The sequence below is a fragment of the Pyrus communis genome, chromosome 16 (assembly GCF_041283825.1).
Source record: "Pyrus communis isolate YQ-2024b chromosome 16, ASM4128382v1, whole genome shotgun sequence".
Lineage (NCBI taxonomy): Eukaryota > Viridiplantae > Streptophyta > Magnoliopsida > Rosales > Rosaceae > Pyrus > Pyrus communis.
In genome coordinates this window covers 8,840,951-8,852,442 of record NC_142580.1, presented here as the reverse complement: position 1 = coordinate 8,852,442, position 11,492 = coordinate 8,840,951, and the positions used below count along the sequence as shown (strand labels likewise).

The 11,492-nt window shown below is 35.7% G+C and overlaps 1 protein-coding gene across 3 annotated transcripts; it reads right to left on the bottom strand.

Moving 5' to 3' along the window:
* Positions 1-3,284: 3,284 nt before the first annotated feature.
* DRM3 (S-adenosyl-L-methionine-dependent methyltransferases superfamily protein) lies at positions 3,285-9,962 on the bottom strand. Of its 3 annotated transcripts, XM_068470568.2 has the most exons (11): positions 9,564-9,962; positions 8,846-8,934; positions 8,629-8,757; positions 8,343-8,439; positions 8,006-8,052; positions 7,653-7,760; positions 7,205-7,304; positions 6,407-6,519; positions 5,605-5,707; positions 5,185-5,264; positions 3,285-4,733 (listed from the first exon to the last, which is right to left on the bottom strand). In XM_068470568.2, exons 3-11 carry the CDS (start codon positions 8,749-8,751, stop codon positions 3,366-3,368), a joined length of 2,139 nt encoding a protein of 712 aa, XP_068326669.1. In that variant the 5' UTR covers positions 8,752-8,757; positions 8,846-8,934; positions 9,564-9,962; the 3' UTR covers positions 3,285-3,365. The 3 variants fall into 3 exon arrangements, with proteins under 3 accessions (XP_068326669.1, XP_088544014.1, XP_088544015.1); XM_088687888.1 differs by lacking the exon at positions 8,006-8,052 and having other exon boundaries at positions 9,564-9,860; XM_088687889.1 differs by lacking the exon at positions 8,846-8,934 and having other exon boundaries at positions 9,564-9,699.
* Between the last annotated feature and the right edge of the window lie 1,530 nt (positions 9,963-11,492).

The following is an 11,492-nucleotide window of genomic DNA, read 5'->3' as shown; positions in this document are numbered from 1 at the left end:
AAGTTTTAAGTTCAAATATCGTGGATAGTGAATTCGATCTTAAATTAAATTGTTCTTTGTGTAGCTTAACCAAACTTCCAATTTTCTTAATGTAAAAATATATATGTACTAAAAATAAAAATAAAAATTGTTTGCTTTCCATTAGCCAAGTAAGTGGCCAAATCAATCATTAATCAATTTGTTGAGTATTGAGAGAGTGGGGTCGACAATCCCTCTTGTTCAGAGGAAGATTCTTTTCCTTCCTATTTGAACGGTCACGGTTAAGCTACGTCAACATCTTATATTGATTTTTTTTTATAGAGACAATAAGACAAAAAGTAATGTGTGAGAGGAAGGGAGGGAAGAGGATAAGAATAGGAGGAGAGAGAATCCTACTCCCTCTTGTCCTCCTAGTGAATTCGATTTCGAACATATTTTCATCGGGAATATAATATTTCGAATGAGGATCTTCTCAGTGCTTTCTTTGTGAGGATCAAAGGAATTTTTTTATTTTGTCCATTCATCGTATATCGTACGGTCATAAATTATTTTAAAATTGAACACAAATAGTACTTAAAAAAAACTGATCGCATAATTTACGATAAACAGACATGATTAAAAAATTCCCTAAATCCTCACAAAAAAGATCCGAAAAGGATTCTCATTCTGATATTTCTAAATTCCATGACAAATGTACATAAAATGAGAGAGAAATATTACAAGAGTAGCATTATTAGGGTTTTTTGTTTGTTTATGCTGAGTAAAGTTGCTTGTTTGAGTCAATGGATGTCAATCGTAATCATTCTTATGGTAGAAATTGACCATGAAGCTGGAGATGTGCATTTTGTTTCCTCTTTGACTTTATTGCATTCGCATTAACGCCTGAAACATTTTTGTTTAAGCTCAGTTGATCTTGAGGTTTTTTCAATTTATTTTTAGAGAATTTTAACGAAAAATCTACGGTACTGTTCACTTTAACAAAAAATTATATTTTTATACTAAAAAGTCAAACCTAATACTATTTACTTTACCCTTTATTTTATCCTTAACGTTAAAACTCAAAGTTTTTAAATCATTTTCATTAATTTTCCTTTATTCTTATGCATCGAAAAAATCATCGCATGACTTTGAGTGCATAGAGATATACTCTTAACTAACTAAACTACATGTGTCTTGCAATACTTTTTGTAACTAGAAAGGAAAAACACCATCTGACAAAAAACCAGTTGGCTAGAAAATAACTTCACAAGTTTACATCCCACTTACAAAAACTAGGGATTTCCATTTATACATGAATTTTTTATTTAAGTCATCGTGATGGGACCCCCTATATACTCTGAATTCTGTTTGTTTTCCCTCCATTACTATCATTGCCCATCATTTGCGACTTTGAAGATCAAGGTGTTGATTGAAAGAAGGCATTTTCCAATCGGAATATCCTATCCACATGTTCCATGAGGAGTGGCTCATCAACTTTAAGAGAAATAATAATATAATAATTCGACCCAAAGTTCATTTGCTTTAATTATTATCTCTGGCTTTCTTTATAGTAGTGAAGTTATGATTTTCAATCATTTTTTATATATGATACTAATTTTGAGAAATGATCTTTACATTTTCATTTCTGGCTTTCTTTACAAAGGCGAAGTTATGATTTTCAATTATTTTTTATATGCGATATCTATTTCGAGAAGTTATTTTCACACTTTCTTTTGATCATTTTGCACTATGCTTTTTGACCATTCTTTCATCATTTACTTTCAATTCATACCACAAGAATGAATAAACCAACGGTAAATCATTGAAAAAAAAAGAAAAAAAAAAGAAACCAAAAAAAAAAAAACTGACGAGTGCAAGAAGAATGGGAGATGGATATAGAACGTGAAAATCATTTCCCAAAATTATTTCCCTTGTTAGTTCTATATTTTTATCTTTTATGTTTTCCTATCTTTATTCAACAGAAATTCTCCAAGTGGGATAAATCTTACAAGATTACAAGAGCTAATTGACCTACCATGTTGAAATGATTGACCAACTACTCACATCGTGCAACCATTCAAGTTGGAAAAGACATTTTACTTACGAGGTTAAAAGTTGTCCTTTTCATTTAGCCGCGTGACAAACAGGGCAGGATGATCGACCAACTACTCACATCATGCATCCATCCAAGTTGGAAAAAAATATTTTACTTACGAGGTTATAAGTTGTCCTTTTCATTTAGCCGCGTGACAAACAGGGCAGGGGGCAGCTTCATGATTCTTACCCAGATGGCCAAATGTAATTTAACAAGCCAAAAGGAAAAGAGATTGGATGTGTGAACCAAATAGTCCTCCAATTGGGAAAGGGATCATCTTCAGATTCCTTCCACCTAATCCTCCTCATTAGACAATCCGGATTCTTGAAATTTAATCTAACGGCTCCAAACAAGAGTCTCCTTTGAAAATTATAATAATTTTAACCGTTAGATCAAATTTCAAAAGCCCGGATTGTTTGATGAGGAGGATTAGGTGGAAGGGATCCGGAGAGGATCCCTTTCCCTCCAATTGTAGGCCAACAATGAATCTCCAAATCGTTCCTTGAAGCAGGAGAGGAGCAGGCAAAAATGTGAAGTCTTTGTCGATGGAGATTTCAACTTTCAACCTTAATGATTTTGTCTCGCACTAAAACTTAAAAACCAAACCCTTTACGTCCAAGCCACCCAAACTTTAGGGCAAGAGACAAACTAAACCCACCATTATGTCACAAAAACAAGTTCTGCAATTTCTTGCATGTTGAGCAGCGACTGATTCGATGGTTATCCAACTAGTGTTCTCAACAAGGACGAATTACACACTTTAGATGATCAAGTCATGTGCTTATCTTATCCCGTCAAGTTGGGGGGAGACACTCGGATATACCAAGAATATATCCACCTCTTCCTGTATCTCTCATCATCATGCGGCACGAGACAGTCAAGAACGATGAGGGCATGTTTTTCCAGGAACAGCCAAGAATCTCCCCAACTTCGGAGCTCCAACCGTGACACTTGCAGCAAGACAGACATACTCAACCCACACATCAGTCCTCATGAAAATTTTCATTTGTCGGTCCATTCCTTTTACATATGATTCTCCTTCAAGCAGAAGAATTTTGATAGTTGTCTACATTATCATCAATCATATTGAGTAAAGACTACGATGAATAATCCAGAATCAACATGATTATCATAAACCATGCAACTTATGCACATAAAGTAGTCAATATATGTTAATGCTATCTTTTTACCGTGTGTGTGTGTGCGGGCGGCGTGTAATTCTCAAGCTCAATTTTTCAAGAAAGAACCAGTCTTACTTATTCTTAAAAAATTAGATGTACCACAAAATCCATTATGAGGAGCATGCGAACTGTCAACTTTTTCTTTCTGACATAGTTCTCACGCGTTGCAAAACACGAACAAACTCATAAAACAAGGAGAAGTCAAAACCTGGGACAAAGTCACTCTGTGGAGGAAGCTTAGAAATTGAGTCACTGCATGGTTGCTGACAAATGATAAAATCAAAACCACCAAATTTCCTCATCAAAATTTCAAGCTTGTTGCTTGTCAACTTTTGAACATCTTCAATCTGCTCCAACTGCCCAGTTTGTCTAGTTGCCTCCCACCATCTTCTTAGGATCTTCCTCTTTGTCGCAGAAGTTTCTACAGATACAACTCCTTTCAATCTAATGCCAAGCCGATGTAAAGCAACTTCAACCCCACCTATCCCACTGAAAACTGAGAAGACTGTTAATCCTTCTGGGTATATAGACTTCAGCGCAGAGAGATGATAACCTAAAGTATCTGTCTGAAAGCAATATTTGAGTGAGAGAAGCCTTTCTACTAAACTGCTCTCAGCAACTTGAGTGTGACTCGATGGGTAGCCTAGGATGCGCTCTAAATATTCAGGCTCTACAGGGCCCAATTTGTGTTGTCCAACCCACACAAGATTAGATGAGCGGCAATGATGAAGGATGTCTCTCTGTTGCTCAGAAGAGGGCAGTCCATGAGAACTTGAAAGCATCCTTCCAAGCCTATCACAAAGATGAGATACCCCACTGGTTTCAGAACTGATGCACATCACTTGCTTCCTTGTATCCCACGAAGGCCACCATTTCTTTGTATGTGGCATTGCATCCTCAATGGTCATCGGTGGCTCAGGAAGGATGCGAAACCTATCCTCGGTGGGGAGATTGTGTACATAACCTTCCCTTCTGCTTAAGGCCGAGAAGAATTGAGTATTCACGTATTCAGGCTGAAGGCCATACAAGAACTGAGAAATTTTTGCCCATGAATCATATGCTAAATTCACAATATTTCCATAAAAGAAATATGGAGGTTTAGCCACCATTCGATTCACACTCTTACCAGGATTGTTGTTGAAAAGTTTTGGAATTCCAACTTTGCCAGTTTCAGGGTCAACTTTTTCTTCCATCCATGTTGTGTCAAGGAAAGAGTTTGAATTATCAACATACTCTTGTTTTGGCCTTTTCCCTCTACGTTTTTCTTCAAAAGCTGCCTGTCTCGAAGACCTGAACTGAGGAACAGCATTCGGAATAACATTTGAATCATCACCAATAAACTCTTGCTTAGGCCTCTTCCCTAAATTGTTTGCTAAAATACCACCCCTTGATTGAGAAACTGTATGTGGATAGAATTCCTCGTTTTCAACTTTAACTGAATCATATGATCCTGTAGCATAAAATCTGGAACCTGTTGCACTGCGTGAAGGGGCTGAGTACTGTGCCAGATACATTGTTCCAAACATTAGTAAACCAACATAAGTATGAATGATAAAGACTGTATAATTTCAGAAATAAGCATGTTATGAGAAGAAAACAAGCAATGACTAATGAACATAGCCATTTGACTTGTAAGAATAAATGCTTCAACAAGGAAATCCAAAACTTGGTAAGGTCCTCTAGGGCCATTTATTTTAAAACAACTATATCATTATTTGAAGATAAAAGATTAGGATTAGGTTAAGGTTGTCAACACAATTGGCATCTCTCTGATATATACATAATGTCATAAGTATATAATTTCACATTAGAATGAACTACTTGTGGCACTTAGATAGCAAAAAGCACTATCAAAATTTTATCTGGACTGTAAGAAGCAAAATAAATTATCCAACCACAGCATGTCAGCACTTGAAAAATCATTAAATGCTTACAAGAATGCATCCCAACCTTAGTTTCTTCATAATAGTTTCCAGAAATTTGATATTTAAAGATCGAGTCCGCAAGTTCTGAAATTGGAGCTCCTGAACCTGTAACAGCAAATGACTGTTAAACAAGATTCAGTAAAAAGCTAATAAAATTGTATCACCCCGCATAGCAACAAGGTGGTATTAATCATGTTGTAGTCACAAGTGATTCATTCCCTTCAAAGTCCAGTAGACAGCATCTAACAATTCACATTTCAAATAAACTTCTTGTGTTGAACGGAACTTGGTTGTAATGTCACCACTAATGATAATATTAACATAAAGATCACGATAAGTATTATTTTTAGGGTTACAAGTTACAGCATCCATCTGAAAAATATTATTACATTATTTATGTCCTTTTTTTCCAGGTCAAGTGGAGCAAATTATATAAAAGACTCACCAAACTTTTCAATTGCCCATGAGACTTGATTCTCAGTGAAACCCATTTCAAGCAGACGGAGTGACATCTCCATGGTCCCATATAATTTTTCATCACTAACATCCTGCTAATCAGAAGGTTATATTATTAAAAAATACACTGCCAAAATCACACAACTTGGACACTTGGTACTAGACAACACGGCAACTATGTAAATGCTTGTTCCATACGCTTTTGCAAAATTGTTGCTTCAAAAAAGAACATTTAATGAGAGAAGAGAAAAATCCTGCCCTAGTCCATTGTCATTATGACAGGTACTGAAACCACCTTTCTCACCATAAAGACTTGATATGATTGCTAAAAGTTGGGGGTGATGAGCTCAAAGGTGAAAGGTAAACTTTGTTTCAGTAATCTCTTAATTAAAATCGGTTAGAAGTAGGACATGAGAAAATGAAACTCCAGACACCCAATGGAGCAAATGGAAAAGAATGCAACATATTTTAAGCGAGTATAGACAGGTATTACCCAATAATGCCCAATTATGCATTTCCATAAAGTGGCAGGGTAAAAAAACATAACCTACACGGAAAAGAATTGACAGATGCACTGATGCTATGTATATTATTTAGTGTCCAATGGGATTAGCAAGCAAAGTTCAACATTCCACAAACTTTATGTCTCAGGCATACGCATTAGTTTTTTCTTTTCCCAAAAGACATGAAGCATATGTCGGACAAGTATTGCACAAAAACTATTAATTTTGTTGCCAATATCCAAAATTTCATCAAATGGATAACAATTTAATCCAGGATCAATTGTAGACCTCGTTTTTCTCTTCACCACCATGAGTTGTATCATCTATATCATTTTCGAGTTTGACCGCTGTCTGAGCAGCAAATATAAAATCCACCAAGTCATTAATCGGAGCGTCTTCACCTGATATGGAGCACAACGAGATTAACCAACCTATATTGAAATGTTGAACATACTATTGTAGGAAATTTTAAATAGCAGGATTGAAAAGAGATAAAATTCAAGGTGGAATATCATAATTCAAGCAATACTGATTCTTTTTTTAAAGAATTTATGCACGTATTATACAAGTTTGACAAACATGAATATGAAATGAATTGTGCTATCCAGGAGCTTTCTTAATTGTGTATTAAAGTCATAAGATTAATATTCACCATACACATGCTCATAAAGACCCCTATAGAGTTTGAAGAGATTCCTACTTTTCCAGAAGCTTTCTTATGTTATGTACTCAAGTTCCAATAATGTATGTTTGTGGAGCTCTTCCCTGGTTCAACATCAGTGAAACTGCTTACAGTAGTAGCCCTAAACTTAACAGGAGGTATAGATCGGAATAAGCTTCATTCCATACCCAGATCCTTAAACCAATTCCACAAGAGCGTATTCATATGCCTTGTTGAGGAGCCTAAAACCAAACACATTGGGACTTATCTACGTAACACATTGGGAAAGTACATGGAATTGCAGATTAGTCATGAGAGCAAAAACTGTCAACTGGTGAGTGCTCCCTATTTTTTCTTTCAATATATAAAACCAATACAAGTCAAACATTTTCATATAAAATTAAAATTTAGAATTTTCAACCTACCAAGCTTATCAATTGCAAACTCAACTTCATCCAGAGAAAAATTCATCATCAGTAAGGATGCCCTTTTTTCCTCATTAAGTCCATCTGGCAAATCAGGCTCCTGTCAAAAGTTAAAGAAGCCTTAGCATGTGCAAATTAAGACAAACAAATCACATGAAAAAACAAATATCATAATAATGAGCTGCTCCTATTATGTTCATTGCGACAAGACAAGAGAGGCAACTTAGTTGCTTTATTAGAAAATTTATAGATAAGTTAAGGTTTGCTATGTCTTAAGCATCATACAGCACTTGTCACCGTACTGCATAATGCAGTTTCAGTCACAACACTACTGGCAGCATTCACTAGCATAGTTACCAATGACTTGTGAAGATCAATCACAAGGAGTATCCTGGGTACTTAAAGGATAGATTAAGAAAAAAAGATCACAGCAGTTTTTGCAGGTTACCTCTTTTGGTTCAGCAATATTAGGAATCTCCGGAGGACTGCTTGCATCCTTGTCATCAAATAAGCTATCCAGAGAATCTGTTGATCCAGAATCTGACTTTCGAGAATCCTGTTCATTCCAAAACAGGTTGACTATAAGCACTCAAAATTCCTTGGTAGATACGTGACGTACACTTAAATGACAACCCAGTGATAAATTCACTGGCCCTCCCACATGCAAAACAGTGAGATGGTTGTACCAATGCTAGGACGTTCTCTTCAGTATTTCGAATTGAACTAACAAATGATTTTGGGAAAACCATTCAACTAAAAAACATATGCAATTAGAACATCAACAAAAAATATGTCACTTACTGGATACGACAAAAGTGTCTCCAATAACACTTCTGTGTCACCTTCACCTAGATTCGAAGAAAAATACTCAATCATCAAAATTTTTGAGGAAAAAGACATTCAGATTGCGCGATCCAATATAGAAATCAATATAATGATAATAAGACACAGAGTGCATTAAATGGGGCACATCAAGACTCTGTGTGTATGAATGTGCGTGTGAGCATGTATTCAGCCCAGGTTCAGTGTTGTTTATTTCTAATATTCTAAATCTACAGTGCCACAGGTAACCCCACCAACCCTCACCCACATTTAGTAAGATCAAATAGAATGGAGTTCACAGTTTGGCATGACCTACCCTTTTCTTCAATCACTTTGTCCACGAGTGATGGTGAAAATCCCATTCCAATCAAATCTGATCTCAAATTGCTACCCGATGAACTTGCGACATTATTCTGGAATTGCAAAGGAAGAAAGAATAAAACAATGTAAGCGAATAACAACCATTATATAACTTAATTCATACATCATTTCTCAGCCAGTTTCAAAATTGTTCACAGTTGACTTAGTATGATCAGATATATCATGTGTGGTGAATTTTCTCCATATGAACAGGCATAAGTATCATAAAATGGTGGGCATACCCCGAAATGGCCTGAAAATGTAGGATCTGAATGCAACTCATAATCCAAGATCTCTTCTTTAGTAACAATTGCCTTCTCATATTCCTGTTCCGAGGAGCCTTTCCTGTTTGAGTAATTTGTCATATCGACCTACAGAGCAGAAATCGAGGGCACATAAATACACGGATGACATTCAACCATCTCCAAAGGATTATGTAGAGCTACTACATAAGCATACCTTTTCCGAAATGAAACAAATAAAGCAAAGATAGAAAATATGAGTTTACTATGACAACAAACTGCATAAGCTAGGCCGCCAGTCACACTCTGCAAGAAAACAACCATCAAGTTTAGACCTTTCAGTGGGGCGTGAACCAACAAATAAGCTTCTTGATTCGTAAAGTCATCATTCAACAATATCTAGTTGATTATATAGTGCGGAGAATCATCGTCTGCATTATACTAGTAAGCTACAAACCGTGAAATCTATATATCTAACCGGTTAGACCTCTTTTGTACTTTCGCATGAATCACATTACACGACAACGATGCACCTGTAACGAACCCTAGCGAAAGCAATCGGGCGTATGAAGCCATGAATTATATTTCTTACATAAAAAGAAAGTGCTACATGCTCAAAGTGCAATTATGGAAGAGAATAATATAATTAAGCTAAACCAAAATTCACATACCTAATCACCAAATTAGTCATGCAAATTCATACAATTAATACCCCTAATAATTTACAGTAAAAATTCTTACTTTCCTCCATTTTATCATCAACCAAACAGACCGAAAAAGAAGTGCAATTACAACAGAACGATAACGAACAGAGAAGGACACAAATTTAAGAAAATAAAATCTAAAAAGACGTTATAATCTTCAGCTATGATAATTTGAGCTGAATGACAGAAGGAAGCGCGAGTGCACACGCCGTTCGGCGGTCCGGGACGTACTTGATCGGAAATTTTAACAGCCGGAGCGGAGCAGAGCCCATGCAGGCGGTGCAGCGGCGCGTCGACTGTACTCACTCCCGCGGGAGAAAGGTTCGTTGGGAAACGAGCTGAGAGCTGCGAGAATCGGATAGAGCAACTGAATCACTGACTTTTTTTACGGTCTATAAAATCTAACCAACGGGATCCTCTCTCGGGGTACTTTGTGGATCTGCGGATTCGTGAATTATATCGATCCATTAAGTTTTAAAATAATTTATGATACGATTAAGGAATATAATTGACGGATTCTTACGATCTTCACAAATAGAATCCGGATTCGAAATCTAATGCTCCTCAGAGGTTACGGCGTCACTGACTGCCGTTAAAGGCTGTTCTCTAATAGGAGGAGAATCTCTCTGTTGTTACAAAAAGAGGGGTCACGGGCTTCCGTGCGTTTACTGACTGCGTTGGTGGTGGGTCATGCGGCCAGGGAAAGGAAGCACGACTGACACGTGTCGTCATCAGGATGCCATTTTGGTTCATCTTACCCGCCTGATTTAGCACTAACCAACTGCTTGTCGCAGTCCGCATTGGTTAAATTTCAAGAAAGGGTGGTGCTGTTAACACCTTCGATTTTTTATTTTTCCGCTTTCAACAAATTTTGATAAAAGTATTTCGCTGACGTCTATTTTTTTTTTTTATCAAACGAAAAAGGACGAAAAGATATCTACATGAAATTACAAAAAAGAGATTCGAATACAAGATCTTATATGCAAGAATAAAGATTCTTAATTAATTGAACTACAACGTACTTGCGTAGAATTGACCTGACTAGAATAAATAACCCACTAAATTTGATAATGTTGACTAACAATAAAATTTTCAATTTGTATACTTTATCGAAGCAAAGAAGATAGAGAAATAATGAAAGGTTTTGAACCCCCAACGCAATAAAGTTAAAAGCACAATCCCCTAACTACCATGGCAAACCAACTCTTGCTTCACCATCCCCCTCTATTTTTTTACCCTAGAATAGTGCTATTCACATACTCATTTTTACCTTTCACACATCCTTTTAAGTTTCGAGCACTGATTTTTTTAATTCATATGATCCGACGACCGAAAATTGAGACATGTAAAAAGTAAAAATATGTGTGTGAATAACACTACCATTTTCCCTAATCCTAGAACTCATGTTTTTTTAATGGAGTGGTACTTCTACAGGTTTCCAAAAAGAAGAAATGAGAAGAAAGAAATGTTAATAAACAAGATTGGTTGAAAATATCGCCACACTTTGTCAAATTAATAGGGCTGCCTCTGCCTGGTGAGCAAGTTGGGAGTTGTATCACCATCAGGTTACACGAAATACTAGTAGCACGTTTACATAAGGGTAATTGGAATAAGGAAAGGGAATTGAATTTCGATTACGAAGTATTCCGATGCTTACTAAATATTAAGAAATAAAAAAAGTGATGAAGCCCATATGAAACAAGGAATCCAATTCCTGAAATTGGAGGAACGGGATTCTCTAGTTTTGTGAGGTATTTGAATTCCCTAAGGGTAAGAGAATCGGAAATGCATCTTTTATTCCTATTATGCCCTCACTTGTTTCTTATTATCCTAACATTGCCTTTCATTTTACACTCATTATGTCATTTTTAATAAATAAATAAAACCTATTTATATATTTTTATATAGATAATTTAATTATATAAATTTAATTAAGAATTTAATTTAATTAATTAGTATGAAAATAATTTATTTATGTAAGGGCTATTTAGTTATCAACTTAGTTTTCATTCTGATTGAAGTGAATTAGTAAACAACTTATATGAACTCAACATCATTCTTGCCATCTTTTAATAAGTAAATAAAACCTATTTATATATGCTTATATAGATGAATTTTATTATATAAATTTAATTAAGAATTTAATTTAATTAATTAGTA

Coding starts and splice junctions, on each gene's coding strand:
- DRM3 (XM_068470568.2), bottom strand. CDS start 8,751: ATGACAAATTACTCAAACAGGAAAGGCTCCTCGGAACAGGAATATGAG. Junction 8,440..8,628: donor CATTTTCAGGCCATTTCGGG/GTATGCCCACCA, acceptor TTGCAATTCCAG/AATAATGTCGCAAGTTCATC. Junction 4,734..5,184: donor ACTATTATGAAGAAACTAAG/GTTGGGATGCAT, acceptor TATCTGGCACAG/TACTCAGCCCCTTCACGCAG.